Source organism: Bufo bufo, chromosome 2 (genome assembly GCF_905171765.1).
Source record: "Bufo bufo chromosome 2, aBufBuf1.1, whole genome shotgun sequence".
In the NCBI taxonomy this organism is placed as follows: Eukaryota; Metazoa; Chordata; class Amphibia; order Anura; family Bufonidae; genus Bufo; species Bufo bufo.
The window spans coordinates 189,262,113-189,280,153 of record NC_053390.1 but is presented as its reverse complement, the minus strand read 5'-3'; the positions used below and the strand labels follow the sequence as shown (position 1 = coordinate 189,280,153).

Below are 18,041 nucleotides of genomic sequence, written 5' to 3'. Positions count from 1 at the left end.
GTTTGGAAAAAGACCCGTTACACAATACACATCTTAAAAATTTCTTGAAAGTTTTGTAATGTGTATACATACAGAAGAAAATAATATATCGTTATATCGCACATGCTTCAAATTATATCTCAATACAGATTTTAGGACATATCGCCCAGCCCTACTGTCAATCATCTGCTGGAGGCCATGGAGCAGCAACAGACCATGAATATAGGTACTCCAGTGCTTGGCTTTTGCTGGAGCTTTTCACCATGGATTATGAGACGGGGTGACCCAGCGTTTCGATCAGGGTCTCTGCCACCAGTTTATGCTGTCCTCAGATAAAGCAGCATAAAACTGCCGACAGTCCCTTTTATATTTTCCTCCCCTTGTAATGAATCTCCAAAGAAAAATCTATGTTATAAAATACAGAAAAACTCCAAAAGTAATTACAGCTCAGTTTTACCATGTACAACAAGGCACCAGGCTTTTTATTGAAGCTTGATCCACAGTGTTGCGGCTGGCACAAGCCAAAGCAATAGCAAGCAGTAGCAATTATTTCTGCTCATACATCGGGCTATGTGTGGCATGAGTCACCATGCCCGCCCTGGCTTCCTACGCATTTCGCTCACAGTGGGAATAAAGTGAAGCTTGTAAAAGTCTGTGCTGCGTTTCTTGCAAGGGCAGTAAAATGCAGCACTGATGCTATCATTCGTAATATAGGACTTGGACACACCATTTATCAAGGGCCTGATAAAACGAGCTCCAGAAATCTTTATTTTAAATTTTCGACCAGAGATCACATCTAAAATGATATTTTAAAAGGCAGGAGGACAATAGAGGTAACAATCCTTTCACTTCTGAGCATACCGCTGGTCATAACAACAAGCTTCACTTGAGATAAATTGGAGATTTCAATAGGTTTTGGTCTCTATTCTCTTTTTAAAGAACCAGCACCGCACAATTGAATGGGGCTGTGCTGCAAAACCAGACACAGCTCATGGACAATAGAGGCCTTTCTGGAAAAGAAAGCAGCTTTTCCCCCTCTAAACAATGCCTTTAGCATAACCTACAAAGAATAAAGTATTTCCACATCCAGAGCATTGAGCTTAGCTGCAGAGCAGCAGTGTTTTGCTGTTGAACTGCGGAAAACAACTGCAAAATTACAAAGTCATCCCCCAAAGCTGCACAGATGTCAAGTGCTTTGTGCACATGGGATTCTGTAAATTCCCCTTCACTGCTGAATGAATATTTTACAGCAGCACTAAAACTGGAAATGTCACGTGTGAAACACTCCGTTAGGGTACGGCTACATGGCGATTTCTGAAGTATCGCAGTGCAACTCGCATGTCTTCTGTCACTGCGACATGCGAATCGCAAAAAAAAAATCCAAGAATAATGGCTGTCAACTGAACAAGTGTTTGCCCAATAGCCATCAAGCAGCCCCTTTACATGGGGTGAGGATAAGGACAACACTTGTTCCCAATAATTGCTATGTGTGAAGGTGCCGCCGATCACAGAATTGCCCTGTGTAAAGACGCTGGCGGTCTCCCAGTTATCATATCTTTTATGTTGCACATTAAACCATTTGTCACCAGCACATTTCCCTGTATAAACAGGGATACGCTGCCAGTAAACAATGAATCTTTATGGGGACCAACGATTACACTAGCCATTGTTCGTCCCCATACAGAGGAAATGCTTCCTACTCCTACGTGTAAATGCACCTATCATCTTGGCTCAACGGTCAGGCAATTACCAGGAACATTCGTTACATCCCCCCGTAACTGCTTATGCATCAGCCTGTGTAATAAGTACTTAAAAGGGTATTCCCATCTTGGACATTGGGGGCAAATCGCTAGGACCACTGGCTTGGCTATTTCCGGAAGCCCTATAGAAATGAATGGAGGGCAGCCGCGCATGTGCTGTGCGGGCTCCGTTTAAAGTATAGCTGCCGGTCCCACCTCTGGGTCCCGCATCTATCAGACATCCAAGATGGGAATAACTCTTTAAGGTAAGGTATATGCCATAGGTGATAATGTAATCTTCTATAAAACAACAACCACAAAATGCTTAGCTCTAAATAACCATCCTGGTCATTGAGGTGCAATATATTTTGGATTACACTGTATTTGGAAGCTAGACAAAAATCATTCTACATGCACAATGGACATTCAGAACCTTTACTAGAATAGGCACTGCCAGATTTGTAACACAGATGGAAATATATGTACATTAGAACAAAAAGGGAAGTGGGTTTAAGTGATCGCCTGCTTGTCTGACATCACTGCAATCCCTTAGGACTCAATAAACAGCATGAATTAGTTCCCAAGGATCAAAATGGAGATGAACTGCACCCAAACATTATATGTAATTTACCAAAAACAGGTTATTAGTTAGTAGACATATTCATTTGCAATCTAAAGACAAAATATAATCAGTATCAAGGGTGACAGGCCATTCTTCCAGGTCACCACTGCAACTATCACCTAGATATGTAAGGGCCCTTTAACACGGGGAGTGGATCAGGACAATCATCGGAGATGAAGATTTGTTCGAAAGCTTGTTTCCGATAATTGGCGATTGGCAGCAGTAAACACTTGTTTGCTGGGTGATCTCATCTCTTTTGTGGCTCCTGAAATCATTGTTTGTGGGCAGCACAACAGGAATGTACTGCCAACAAACAATGAATCTGTAAGGGGATCAACAATCGCTGTAGTGATTATTCATCCCCATACAGAGGGGATCATTGATGCTTGATTGATATCAAGCCCATGTTAAAGGACCCTAATAACTACCAAATAATAATTAAGAAAAAGTGGACAATTAAGGTGCAATCACATTTAATATATTCCTGGCTGTATGATCTACACATATGAAAATGACGGGACATTTGCATTATATACATTGACATACATAGATTAAAGCAAATATATAAGCCAACATGATGTGATTACTGAAGAATGTATAGGCAGTATAAGCCCGGCCTACCTACTTGCCACTGCTGAACACACACTGGCATTGTGAGTGGAGGTAGGTAGGAAGGGGCCTACATTTCAGATGTTTAGCAATGCATATAACACATGTTGTAACCTCTTGATAGCACAGAAATCAGATATCTCAACAGAAGGCAATTGTGCTTTCAACAATAGAGAACTACTGCTCCAAGTCATCTTAGATCTATACACACAATTCTATAAAAAAAAAAAATTGTCAAGTCAGGTTGTTTTCAAAGAATTCTTGGTGGGAGACGCTGCTTGTACATTCCCGCAAGAGCTTTGGCTGCACTGTAAATCATCTGCTTACGGGACATGCCTGTGAAGGCCATGTGCCAATCAGTCCTGCTGACATGGGGCAAACTTCTCTCCAGCACTTCGCCCACTGTTACCGACAGCCCAGACCACCGGAGGTTGTAGTCTTGTGGGGTGAGATTTTGGGCCTAAATAGTGGAGGGAAGAAAAGTGAGAAATCTTAGATTATTATCTTAGCATTGGAGACCTTCCACGCTCAGACAAAAGTGAAACATCTGTTAGATTAGTACTTTCTGATGCAAACGCTCATATTTTGGGAGGGTGGTGGGAACAGGACAAGCTGACTGTACTAGGAGTACTCCTAGCACATTAACAGAGCCAGCTTATCTATTACCATTACCTTTAACATAAGCAATCCTGGTGCAGAGAGGAACAAAGACGACATCTGCTGTTCAGAAAACCAACTGCAAAGCATTGCAAGCTGGACATGACAGCAAATCTGCCCGGAATCTTACATGAAATTTACCTGAATTAAATTAAAGGGGTTTAACAGTTGCACACAAAAAAAACACACCACCACCAGCAGTCAACCATACTGCATTATATAAATTAGATGATGACATTCTGTCCAGTCCATTTTGACTCCCGACAGTCACTGATTTCCTTTCATTCTATTTTCTGGACATGATTATGGGGGCGGCCATCTTGCCTGAGATGTTCTTAACAGTGTTTAGAAAGCATTAAGAAAATTGCTTTATGGCAGCTCCATGGTCCAAAGACACAATGGTCAGGAGGGAACCTCACTGACCTCTATGGGAGAGTTTTCTAGGCATGTTCTGTGACCTGTGCAGAGGTCCTTGTACAAGGAAAGAAGAGATAAGATTTGATAATCACCTATTGTGAACAGTGGATCCTGTCTTATCTATACACAGAGGTGATATCTCATTATCATTACAGGCAGGATTAGGCTACATTCACACGTCCGTATTTTTCTACATCCCGATTTTCGGTCCGTTTTTTGCGGATCCGTTGTTCCTGAAAATGTTTCCGTATGTCATCCGTTTTTTGCGGATCCGCAAAAAACGGAAACATGTGAAAACTCAAATCCGACAGTATATTCTAACACAGAGGCGTTCCCATGGTGATGGGGACGCTTCTAGTTAGAATATACTGAGAACGGTGTCCATGACTGCCCCCTGCTGCCTGGCAGCACCCGATCTCTTACAGGGGGCTGTGATCCGCACAATTATTGTGCGAATCATAGCCCCCTGTGAGAGATCAGGTGCTGCCAGGCAGGAGGGGGCAGACCCCCCTCCCTCCCCAGTATTAAATGTGCCCAGTGCGGCCTCACCTCTCCCCCCCCCATCATCGGTGGCCAGTGCGGATTCCCAGTATTAATAAATGTGCCCAGTGCGGTCTCACCTCTCCCCCCATCATTGGTGGCAGTGCGGATTCCCAGTATTAATAAATGTGCCCAGTGCGGTCTCACCTCTCCCCCCATCATTGGTGGCAGTGCGGATTCCCAGTATTAATAAATGTGCCCAGTGCGGTCTCACCTCTCCCCCCATCATTGGTGGCAGTGCGGATTCCCAGTATTAATAAATGTGCCCAGTGCGGTCTCACCTCTTCCCCCCCCCCCATCATTGGTGGCAGCGGAGAGTACCGATCGGAGTCCCAGTTTAAATCGCTGGGGCTCCGATCGGTTACCATGGCAGCAAAGACGCTATTGCAGTCTTGGCTGCCATGGTTACTTAGCAATAAATACAAGCATTATACTTACCTGCGACTGCGAGCTGCGATGTCTGACCGGCCGGGAGCTCCTCCTACTTGTAAGTGAAAGGTCTGTGCGGCGCATTGCTTTTAGCACAGACCTGTCACTTACCAGTAGGAGGAGCTCCCGGCCGGACACACATCGCAGCTCGCAGTCGCAGGTAAGTATAATGCTTGTATTTATTGCTAAGTAACCATGGCAGCCAAGACTGCAATAGCGTCTTGGCTGCCATGGTAACCGTTCGGAGCCCCAGCGATTTAAACTGGGACTCCGATCGGTACTCTCCGCTGCCACCAATGATGGGGGGGGGGGAGGGGGGAAGAGGTGAGACCGCACTGGGCACATTTATTAATACTGGGAATCCGCACTGCCACCGATGATGGGGGGGGAGGTGAGACCGCACTGGGCACATTTATTAATACTGGGAATCCGCACTGGCCACCGATGATGAGGGGGGGGGGGGGGGGTGAGACCGCACTGGGCACATTTATTATTACTGGGAATCCGCACTGGCCACCGATGATGGGGGGGGGGGGGGGGGAGAGGTGAGACCGCACTGGGCACATTTATTATTACTGGGAATCCGCACTGGCCACCAATGATGGGGGGGGGGGGGAGAGGTGAGACCGCACTGGGCACATTTATTAATACTGGGAATCCGCACTGGTCACCGATGATGGGGGGGGAGAGGTGAGGCCGCACTGGGCACATTTAATACTGGGGAGGGAGGGGGGTCTGCCCCCTGCTGCCTGGCAGCCCCTGATCTCTTATAGGGGGCTATGATATGCACAATTAACCCCTCAGGCGCAGCACCTGAGGGGTTAATTGTGCAGATCACAGCCCCCTGTAAGAGATCGGGTGCTGCCAGGCAGCAGGGGGCAGTCATGTACACCGTTCTCAGTATATTCTAACTAGAAGCGTCCCCATCACCATGGGAACGCCTCTGTGTTAGAATATACTGTCGGATCTGAGTTTTTCACGAAGTGAAAAATCAGATCTGTAGAAAACTTACTGGGAATCCGCACTGCCGCACTGGCCACCAATGAATATAGAGGGAGGGTGGCACATTTAATACTGGGGAGGAAGCCTAATTTCCAGGAACGGAATCCGCATAAAACGGATGACATACGTAATGACATACGAATGTCTTCCGTTTTTTGCGGATCCATTGACTTTGTATTGGTCCAGGATCCGATTTTTCAGGACAAGAATAGGACATGTTTTATATTTAAACGGACATGCGGAACGGAACAACGGAAACGGACAGCACACATTGTGCTGTCCGATTTTTTCCAGGACCCATTGAAAATGAATGGGTCCAGATCTGGTCCTGATCTGTTCCTGAAAAAACGGAACAGATCAGGAAAGAAAAAACGGACGTGTGAATGGACCCTTAGAATGACAGATAAGCAGATAACTGCAGTAAAGTGATCTGTACAGACCAAGAAGTGGCGCCTATTATTAGGCTTAGTGGCCGGTGCAAAAACTACAGGATTTTATCATTTTTGTTTAACTATATGGAATACATGGAAAATTAAAAATCATGAAAAATTATTAAAAAATATGTTAAACATAAAAAAGTGATTTAAACAATAGGTCATTTTCCAATGACAAATTTCCTTAAGGATGTTGCAAAAATTTTAATGGTTTTGCTTGATTATTTTTCTTTCTTCTTTTATTAACAATAACTTTGCAGAAAATTGTATCTTACCAAAAAAGTTAACATTCTATTTTTCTGCTATAACCTTTACTATAAAGACTATTTATAGGTTTCAGTGAGATTTGAACTCCTGACTGTTTGTGTAGAGAACAGCTGCCTTAAATATCACAAAGCAATATATTCCTGTAATCATACAACCCGTACAATATAGTAACCATATTATTTATGGTAATTGGTAAATGAGTGGCACGCGGTTTGCCTGCATGGAGCCCTAAAATTTCTGATGGTAACCCTGGATCCAAGCCTGCTTAAAGAAAATCACAGAAATAAGATAATAATGCACTTAGTAAAGTAGATGCAAGCATTATATATGGACAAAGTTCTCACTCTGATATGATAAAATCTGAGACACTTAGCCAATATATTTTGATCAAAACACATCTGTGCCCGTCTACCAAGCGCCAAGGTGGTCTCAGGTCAGGCGGGTCCTACGCTAAACCTACCTAATCTGTATGTCCGTTCCGTAGCCCGACAAATAAAATAGAACATGTCCTATTCTTGTCCGTTTTAGGCATTGTTACAATGGATCCGCAGAACACATACTGTCGTGTGCATGTAGCCTTAGTAAGTGATAACGTGTGTTGTTTCATGTCAATTGATGCTGAAAATTGCAAACCAAAATACCCACTTCACTGGATAGATGCTACACTGACAATGTGCTGCCCATTCAGGTGTCATTTTGGGTTCCACACTGGTGTTCAAACACAACTGAACAGTTTTAGGATAAACTGTGGAAGGATTGGAAAACTCAAAAAGGTGTGACCTTTTTGCCCATTTACACCACCTTTCTAAAAAGAGCCTTTGAGACCCAAAAAATCTAAAGCGGTTATCCAGGATTGTGATACTAATGGCCTATCCTCAGGACCAACACCCCACTAATCAAGCTGTTTCCTTGTAGCTCCAGCGCTGGAAGTCAGCACCTAAACTGCAGCGCTGCCCGTATTCACTTCTATGGGAGCAGTGCTGTAATAACTCGGCTTGTCCATTACACAATGGTCAAGCTGTGCGGTTCTGGTGCTAAAACTACAACACGATAACAGCTGATCAGTGGGGGTGTGGGTTACCGATCATACTCCCGCCGATCGGATATTGATGGACTATCCGAACAGAACAGTACACAAAAACAGAAAAAATACCCTGGGATGTATGATACCGTTATACACTACGTGTCAATTTAGCCAGAAAATGACCCAGATTATGACACCATTGATTTAAAATAAATTTTTATTAGTTATCAAATAACAATATTTGGGGGAAAAAAAATTGGGAAAATTGAACCCCACCTTATTAAGTTTAAAACTGCTGACAGTCAGGGATTAAAAGGTAGCAGGTATATTTATATAATAATATTTGATTATTTGAGTAATTATTGCTATTAGGGAAATGCTAAGCACAGTCTCTGTATGTTTATATGGGTACCCAAACTGGCGGTGATTGTCTCCGGTGGTGATATTAGTCAGAGAATTGTGGGATGTATCCCTGCAAGTATCGTTACGTATAGTATTCAGCCCTTAGATAGTCATACATGAATAATAGTAGTAGATATTGCTAGTGTTATTTTTCTTGAACTCCAGGTATATTGTTATTAGGTCATCATTATCAAATCAGCATGGGGTCCACGACCCCTGCTGATCAGCTGTTTCATGGAGCCGCTGTGCTCACCGGAGGTCTGGTGAGCGATGCAGGCTCCTGGCAGCTTTCCAAGGACAGCGCCGACATTGTATAGTGGCAGTACATGGTATTGCAGCTCAGCCCCATTGACTTGAATTGACTGAGCGGCAACGAGGCCATGTGACCGATGTACAGTGATGTCACTGGCCTAGGAGGAGGCTGTGGCGCTCAAGGCCTCCTCTAACAGCTGATGGGCGGGGGGAGTCCCAGATGTTGGACCCCTGCAGATCTGATACTGACGAGCTATCCTGAGGATAAGCAATACATATCTTCTCCTGGATAAACCCTTCAAGTCCATCCACATTCTCCCCAGTTTTTATTCGGGTACAGACTGTGCTATTTCTCTCCAATAACATTCATTCGTAACTATTCCCTGCAATACCCTATGTGAGTAGCTTTGTGCGACTGAGAGAATAAATTAGCAACATAAGACTTAATTAGATCCATTTATTGGGATTCTATAGTTAGAAACATTATTAATCTCTCCATTAAATAATTTTTATAGAAATAATTATTTTATTTTATTTTATAGAATAATTGTTAGAGAAAATCAGAGTATGAAAAACCTTCATGGTGTCTAGGAGGTAGATCCACCTCCACTCCCGCCCATCTGATCTTGGACTAACCTGCGGATAAGGCCTCTTGCACACAAACGTATTTTTTTTCCCGTTTCCGTTCCGTTTTTTGCGTTCCATATACGGAACCATTCACTTCAATGGATCCGCAAAAAACGGTAGGTACTCCGTATGCCTTCCGTTTCCGTATTTCCGTTCAAAGATAGAACATGTCCTATTATTGTCCGCATAACGGACAAGGATAGTACTGTTCTATTAGGGGCCAGATGTTCCATTCCGCAAAAAACTGAATGCACATGGATGTCATCCGTATTTTTTGCGGATCAGTTTTTTGTGGACCGTAAAATACTGAAAAAGACATACGGTCGTGTGCAAGAGGCCCAAGTCATCAATATTAAAATCAAACCCGATCTATGCCAGCTACTAGCTGAGCTCCCGAAATGTGTAAAAATTAGTGAAGGTAGTCTGTCACAACAATTCTGGATTATTATCTGCAGTAATACAGATCACCCTTTTTTTCTTTCCTATGCGTTCCCCCAGTATGAGTTGCCCTGAAATATTTAGGCAGGCCAGCAGTGCTGTGCCAACATAATGGAGAGGACTCCCGACAATGTATTTCAGTACAGCTTTAAAGGGTTGCTGTCACCTGAAAAATGGGTATTAAGCTGGCAGACATTAGCGATGTGCTAATGTCAGCTGAACATAACTATATTAGAGCCATATCACTGCCTGAAGCCGTTATTGAGAAAAACAAACTTTTATAATATGCCAATTAGCCTCTAGGAGCAGGGGGGTGGGGGGGTGCCGTTGTTCCTGCTCCTAGAGGCTCAGTTTGCCCACCTCTTTTCATGCCCTTCTTCTCTTGATTGACAGGGCCAGGGCAGCGCTGCTCTCCTCCCACCAGCAGTGTCTGCAGTGTAAGGCTAGTTTCACACTTGCGGCAGGACGGATCCGACATGCTGTTCACCATGTCGGATCCGTCCTGCGGCTATTTCGCCGTGCTCCCGGGCCGCCGCTCTGTCCCCATTGACTATAATGGGGACGGGGGCGGAGCTCCGGCGCAGCACGGCGGTGCACAGAGAAAGCCGCCGGACTAAAATTACTGCATGTCAGGTTTTTTAGTCCGGCGGCTTTCTCCGTGCACCGCCGTAGCTCCGCCCCCGTCCCCATTATAGTCAATGGGGATGGAGCGGCGGCCGGGGGCACGGCGAAATAGCCGCAGGACGGATCCGACATGGTGAACAGCATGTCGGATCCGTCCTGCCACAAGTGTGAAAGTACCCTAAATCTTGCACTGTTCATTATTCGTTCGGCGCAGGCGCAGTGAGGAAGTCAGCAGCCTCCGAGCGTCCTTCCCTCACTGCGGCGAATACTGAACGGCACAAGATTTACACTGCACACATGGCTGGCGGGAGGAGAGCAGCGCTGCCCTGGCCCTGTCAATCAAGAGAAGAAGGGCATGAAAAGAGGTGGGCAAACAGAGCCTCTAGGAGCAGGAACAACGCCGGGACAATAGGGAAATTAACAAGTTGTCATCTGAACTCTTTATCTGCAGAACTACCCATGTAACACTGCAGATACTAGTCCAAGATCGTGGTCACATGTTCCCTTTAAGAGATGTGTGCATCTTATACCAGTGGCCTTTGTACTAAGTCTTAGTAAAATTACTCCGTAATTTTTATTATCTTACACTGGCTCTTTAACACTGACTAAATCCGGTTATTCTCACTGAAAAAACAAAATGTTCTTCATACAATTGGTGCAATTAACCAACTATCTTTTGTGTATGGGGGCGTGCTGATACTTCCCCGACATACGAAGGATTACACATGCTGATTTTCAATGCCCGATCCTTTTGTTTTCAAGAGAGATAAGCACCTCATCAGAGATGGTATACATTCAGCCATGCCCAAAGTGCATGTGTCTGGGTGACAGCTGCTGAAAGTGTATGGCCACCTTTACAACAGGTTTTCATGGAAAACTAATTTTCCTTACTTTCAAGAAGCCTCAAAATGTGGATAGAAAAGAATCCGGCATACCTGTTGTACAAATTCTAGAGGCACAGGCGTGGCTTGTGTGAAGACTTCTAAACGTATCCCATGGACTGGGTCATCAAAAATTACACAGCCAATGTCAAACCACCTAAAAACAAAAATGTAAAGTGACCAAATTGCACTTTAAATAGCAACTAAAATATGCACAGCTCATTCATACATATATATACACAAAGCACAGTCTCTTCTACCCCTTTCACAGGATATACACCTGCTATATCCATAATGAATGCTTATATATCACTAATGTGATGTAAAAGAACATGGGTAGCGGCTTTTTAAATGGAGGTCATCAGTACAATGATGTTATGCTGCCTCTACATCCATTGCTTACTTGTCTGGCAGAAGCTCAGCTATGAAATTTTCCACCGACACAGCAGGCTGCTTCTCATGGATCATGCCACTCCGACGCAGGCTATCAATCCTTTCCTGGGCTCCCTGCAGATGACAGATATTATATTAAGCAGTGTATGCCACAAATGTGAGATAGCAGCGGGTGCCATAGGTGTGGCTCACACCTATCTCGAAAATCGGGCCCTGTTTCATGGCCGCCGTGAAAGGTAACTCTCTCCGCTCACATTTTTTGGACTAATAACCAAGTGCGCTTGGTTATTTGTGGAACTCCCATGGATGTGAATGGAGAGCCACACATGCACAATCACTTCTCAATTCATGACGGCCAGACGCGGGTCAGTTCGCGATAGGAGTGTGTCCCAGAGGTGTGACCCGCACTCATTGGACATTTATGGGCTATCCTGTGGATTTGCCATAAATATCCCAGATACAAATTCACCTTTAAACACATCTTTCTTTATGCCCCTTTTTCCAATGTTTAGTGCAGGAAACAAGGCTACTTTCACACTAGCATTTTTTGCGGATCCGTCATGGATCTGCACAAACGCTTTCTTTACAATAATACAACCGCATGCATCCGTCATGAACGGATCTGTTTGTATTATCTGTAACATAGCCAAGACGGATCTGTCATGAACACCATTGAAAGTCAATGGGGGACGGATCCGTTTTCTATTGTGCCAGATTGTGTCAAAGAAAACTGATCCGTCCCTATTGACTTACATTGTGTGCCAGGACGGATCCGTTTGGCTCAGTTTCGTCAAGCGGACAGCAAAATGCTGCAGGCAACGTTTTGGTGTCCGCCTCCAGAGCGGAATGGAGACTGATCAGGGGCAAACTGATGCATTCTGAGCGGATCCTTTTCCATTCAGAATGCATTAGGGCAAAACTGATCCATTTTGGACCGTTTGTGAACGGATCTCACAAACGGAAAGCCAAAACGCTAGTGTGAAAGTAGCCTAAATTACCTTCAGACCTGCAGCATAGCCAACCGGCTGAGGAGCAATGTTTGACTGCCCGTCTTCTCCTGTTACAAGGGCCATGCCAAAAACTTCTTGAAAAGCATCTCGCACGGCAGCAACCTTCACTTCCTTCTTTGAGGTTACCACTAGGTCAAGCTCTCCTCCAGATCCTTAAGAAAGAAAAGGCACACGGCGGAACGTTACACATTGTTATTTATTCAAGGTCACATTTTTCTCTGCATCAGTTTGGCAGATTCTTTAATTGGTTACCAAAAATTGACAAGGCCCTATCGCTGCAGCTAAAAAATGATATTGGAATGTCCTTGATGTCGTACAGCATCATCACCTAAGAATAGGTAACATGTAAACAGGGAGATTTTACTTACTGATATATGGAGCCATGCCAGGGTCCAGAGTGGTGATCACGCTCTCCACCGAGTGTTTGGTCTTATCCAGCACAGATTTCACCATGGGATTTCCAGCGACTCCCTATTATTAAATGGAAACAATGTTTTTACAGTTTATAGGCAAAAAATAAATAAATAAATAAATACTCATAAGATAACAGAAAACAAAGGCCACAGACATGTGGCAGCCATAATGCCTCTTGAAATACTACAGGTCCCATCCACACTTTGCCTAAAATATCCCCCCTTCCCCCCATTTCTCTCTGTATGCCTCACAAAGTGCATAGACACAGATGCCATACATTTTTACTTGCTAGATCAGGGATCAGCAACGTGCGGCACTCAGCTGCTGTGAAACTACAACTCCCAGCATGCAAACATGCTATGCTATTCTTACTCCCACAGAAGTGAATGAAGCATTCTGGGAGTTGTAGTTTCTGAACATCTGGAGTGCCGGAGGAGGCTGATCCCTGGTCTAGTAGATCTCTAGACATATGGATCTCACAGGAGTCACAAATATGTGTAGCCAAAGGGGTCAGTCAACCAGGTTTACTAAAACCTGAAGTGTAATAATCCACAGTCCATGCAACATATTTGAGTCCATCACAGACTTTTCAGTAATTAAACCACCAGCAATCTCCATCAGCACGTGGTAAACGCATTGTAAACACACCGGTATGACATTTTGTTGGTCATTGAATGTCCAGGAAAATAACTCTTATTCCTATGTAAATTGGCTCCCAAGTACCCAGATGGGTGGTATTTTCTATCCAAAGTGCCCAAACCTGCTGTCTTTCTCCGATATCTGCTCCTCCCTTAACCTCCCAAAGATGCCTCCCCTCTCCCCAGATGTTCGGGCGCCTGCGCGCGCACTACAGTCCCTTTTTTTGAGCTACTGCTTCAGGGATATGTTTTTCACAGGGGCTGAGGCATTAGCCCACAAAAGTTAATGTAGTGCGCAGGCTCCAAAAGCGCAGCAGAGAGCGCCTGCGCGAGATTTGGAGCAGCATCACCGTGAAGTCAAAAAAGAGAAATTGGCAGGTTTGGCTGTCCGTAATCTAATACGTATGGTCAGCCTTAACCCGTTACGTCTTACCTTAAAAAAGCCCCAGATTCCTCCAGCAGAGGACTCACTGTGTGCTGCAAACACCCTGGGGTCTTCAGGCTCCTCCGGAAATGTAATGGAAGGGCTGGATGCTCCAGGGGGGCCAGGGGCAAGCTGGGTAACAGGATTTTGTAAAACTAGAAAATAAACAAAAATAACATTAACCCTTCCAGCCCCATTTTTATTTAATTTTTTTCATTTTTTGCGTTTACGTTTTTCACTCCCTGCCTTTATGGGGCCATAACTTTTTTATTATTCCGTTCACATAGCCATATAAGGACTTGTTTTTTGAGGGACAAGTAACACTTTATAATTCCACCATTTAATATTGCATAAGATATAGTGGAGAGCTGGAAGAAAATTCCATAAATGGGGTGAAATAGAAAAAAAAAAATGTGCAATTCTGCAACACTTTTGGTCACATGGAGCGGAGCACTATACAAATGTACAGTGCTGTGCTTGGCGAGCTGAAAGAAGGCTGCGGCGAGTGCCTTCTCAATCAGCTGATCAGCGGGAGCCCCAGGTAACAGAAACCCACAGATCAGATACCAATGACGTATCCAGAGGATAGGTCATCAGACCAAAAATAATCCCAGAAAGCCCCTTTAACTAAGACCACCCGGGGTGTAAATACAAATATTACTAAATCTTTTCCCACAGAACTATATATAAATCTGATCAGCTCCTCCTGCTCCAACACAAGCTCTCTGCAGATCGCATTGCATTTTTATGGTGACAGGTTCCTTTTAAGTGATTTATTGCTGTTTTTTACATTTGCCTCACATTGCTGATGTCTGTCAGCACCTGATCCTCTTACATTAGGGAATAAAGTTATTATCCCACAGGTTACTGGAAGACACTAAGGCAGTGTTATGTAATGGAAATGAACAAGAATATCAATTATAAAGAATCTAATTTCCAGCCGGGAGAATTCGGAAGCCGCTGATGTGCTGCCTGTATTGATGTTACCATATACCATGCAGGGAGTGTAATAGCAGCAATACATATTAGTTTACATCTATCATACATGGTGGGTCATCTCTTCCTTCTGACTCCCATATATACATGCACGCTCAGTTTGGCACAGGCTGTATGCGCCCTGAATGGAAAGAGAGGAGAAAGCCGCTGCCAGACACCTCTGGCAGTGGCTTATCTCCTGAGAACAAAAGGAGCGGGCATGTTGAAATCCATTCACTATTGAGGGAGAGTCAAGACACCCCCATACACATTAGATGGTCTTGCTGGCATCAGCAGATTTGGCTAACCCATGTATGCCCATCTGTGGGTAGAAATAAATACCGCTCAAATAACTGATCACATATAATGCCCACACTTCATTTAGGTTTGGTCCCCAGGGGAGAAGTGACAGTAAGGCTGGGTTCACACGAGCGTGTCCGGATTAGTTCCGGATGCGTCCCGGTGTGTTGCGGCAAACCCGCGCGAGTAGGAATGCAATTGCAGTCAGTTTTGACTGCGATTGCGTTCCGTTGTTCAGTTTTTATCGCGCGGGTGCAATGTGTTTTGCACGCGCGTGATAAAAAACCGACTGTGGTACCCAGACCCGAACTTCTTCACAGAAGTTCAGGTTTGGGTTCGGTGTTGTGTAGATGTTATTATTTTCCCTTATAACATGGTTATAAGGGAAAATAATAGCATTCTGAAAACAGAATGCATAGTAGGTGATCAGTTGAGGGTTAAAAAAAAAATAAAAAATTAACTCACCTTCTCCGTTTGTTCGCGTAAGTCCCGGTCTCTTCTTTACTTCTCAAAAGATGAACTATGGGCTAAAGGACCTTTGATGACGTAAGATCACATGCTCCAATCACATGGTCCATCACCGCGGTGATGGACCATGTGATTGGAGCATGTGATCTTACGTCATCAAAGGTCCTTTAGCCCATAGTTCATCTTTTTAAAGAACTAAAGACCGGGAGAACTACGCGAACAAGAGGACAAGGTGAGTTAATTTTTTTTATTTTTTAACCCTCAATTGACCTTCTACTAAGCATTCTGTATTCAGAATGCTATTATTTTCCCTTATAACCATGTTATAAGGGAAAATAATACAGTGTATAGACAGTCACCTAGCAACCGTGCGTGAAAATCGCACCGCATCCGCACTTGCTTGCGGATGCTTGCGATTTTCACGCAACCCCATTCACTTCTATGGGGCCTGCGTTGCGTGAAAAACGCAGAATATAGAGCATGCTGCGATTTTCACGCAACGCATAAGTGATGCGTGAAAATCATCGCTCATCTGAACAGCCCCATTGAAATGAATGGGTCCAGATTCAGTGCGGGTGCAATGCGTTCACCTACCGCATTGCACCCGCGCGGAAATCTCGCCCGTGTGAACGCAGCCTAAGGGGCTGAGGTTTGCAAGGTAAGGGTTTTAATTTCTTAGTGGCAATTTCTTAATATAATGATTGTGTAGGAAACACTTTCAAGCAGGGCCAAATAATATGAAATTTAAATTCCTGACAGTCAGCGGAATACAGGCTGCCACAGACTGTAGCATGTACCCCGCTGGTAAGTGACGGGAATCTAAAGTGATTTTTGGATTCCTCAAACTTTTAGGCCATACTCTGATGGACCAAATTACAGCTCGTACAAGGAGTCATAATCCAGCTGTGTGCACGGGGGCCTCAAAGAGAGCGAATCCGGAATAACATTACATGGGAGAATTCACCATTATAATCATCTAAAGAGCTGCAAACATCTTCATAGATTAACAGCGGTCTACATCTTCTAGACATACTAGCAATAACATTAACAGAATACATTCCAGACAACCTGAGACAGAAGGTGCAGAATATGAAGGCATCAGTGGTGTCTGTGGTGCTCGCCCCGCGTGACCCTTTGTAATATCATAGGTGGACGTCATAGAAAATCCTGTGACTGGAGGACCCATAGGTGGTGCTGATAAGACAGGTGCAGGAGTGGAGCTGAGTGGAGGAGGAGGAGGAAAAGATGCAGGAGAAGAGAAGGATGGCATTGGACTGCTGAAACCTGCAGGCGCAGATGTGTGAAGAGGAGGCAGAAACCCTCCTGAGGCCAAGGGTGGGGGTGTAAAAGGCAGAGGAGCGGAGGTTCTCATGGGAGGAATGGTTGAAGGTGGAAGAGGGGATGAGAAAGTAGGAGGAGAAAAGCACTGGGCAGACGGGACTGTCAGAGCAGGTAATGGACTTGATAAAACTGTAAAGAGAAAAACAGCACACGTGAGACACCAGCGGCTTACATCGCAATGCAGAGAATACCAAAAGATACATGTGCATTTAAAGGGGATTTCTGAGATTTTTTTAAGTGTGGCCCCCAAACAAGGGGCTGTGTAAAATTAATTTAAAAAAATATTTACTTAGCTTTTACTATGCCCTGCTCTGGTCCCTGGTGGTCATGCAGCAGTCAAGTGCCAGGCAGTCACTGGTATAACTGGTCACGTGTAGTTCATGCATATGTGACCGCTGAGGCCAGTGATTGGCTGCAGGCCCAGCGGGCCATTTTTTTTTTACATTTAATTCATTTTATAAAGCCCTCTACTCTGGGCTAGGTCGTTAAAAATCTCAGAAAACCCCATTAACAGGATTGAATGGCACTTAGACTCAGAAAAAAACATTGACTAACTTGCTAGTATTTCATTCTTTTTTACAACTTACACTTCAGAGACGCAGCTAATGTGGTCTGAATACTCCCCTAGTTGTCTGACCTAAAAATGGAGGGATAAGCAGTCCTTGGAGGTCAGTATGATGGGGTAGTTCCTGCATCCCCCCCCCCAAGTTTTTCTCTTGGTGCATCTTCCTAATATTTTGGGGGTAGCCACCAGGGAGCAGTCAACGGACTTAATGAACGCTTATAGCAGAGTACAGAGAATGAAAGGTGGGGGGCCGTTACACACAGCAGATTTTGTTGCAGAAATCCATGTGCTTGCCACCAAAACAACCCCATTTTAATCACCTGCCTCTTGTGAAGGCAACCAAACACTGCTGGCTGTACTAGAGACTGTGCAGATCCATGGTCATCATCTAGTGAGATGCAGGGCTGGGGCAGTGTACGCATACAAGGTCTTCCTACCTGCCACAGACAGGAATAGGGCAGTCAAGACCCAGCACTGGACTGTGTCCATTCACACGTCCACAACGGACACCGAGCATTTGCATTCCGCACATGGCCGGCCCTGTGATAGAAATGCCGATTCTTGTCTGTG

The 18,041-nt window shown here is 44.5% G+C and overlaps 1 protein-coding gene across 1 annotated transcript in view; it reads right to left on the bottom strand.

Annotated features, from left to right (window-relative positions):
- Window positions 1–471: 471 nt before the first annotated feature.
- PRRC1 (proline rich coiled-coil 1) overlaps window positions 472–18,041 on the bottom strand; it is a 35,851-nt gene continuing 18,281 nt past the window's right edge. The window contains exons 3-9 of the mRNA XM_040415979.1: window positions 16,634–17,035; window positions 13,832–13,977; window positions 12,715–12,817; window positions 12,335–12,498; window positions 11,347–11,450; window positions 10,998–11,100; window positions 472–3,409 (exon numbers count right to left, since the gene is read on the bottom strand). Of these exons, the coding sequence (XP_040271913.1) occupies window positions 3,200–3,409; window positions 10,998–11,100; window positions 11,347–11,450; window positions 12,335–12,498; window positions 12,715–12,817; window positions 13,832–13,977; window positions 16,634–17,035 (1,232 nt within the window). The 3' untranslated portion in view covers window positions 472–3,199. The remainder of the gene's footprint in view (window positions 3,410–10,997; window positions 11,101–11,346; window positions 11,451–12,334; window positions 12,499–12,714; window positions 12,818–13,831; window positions 13,978–16,633; window positions 17,036–18,041) is intronic.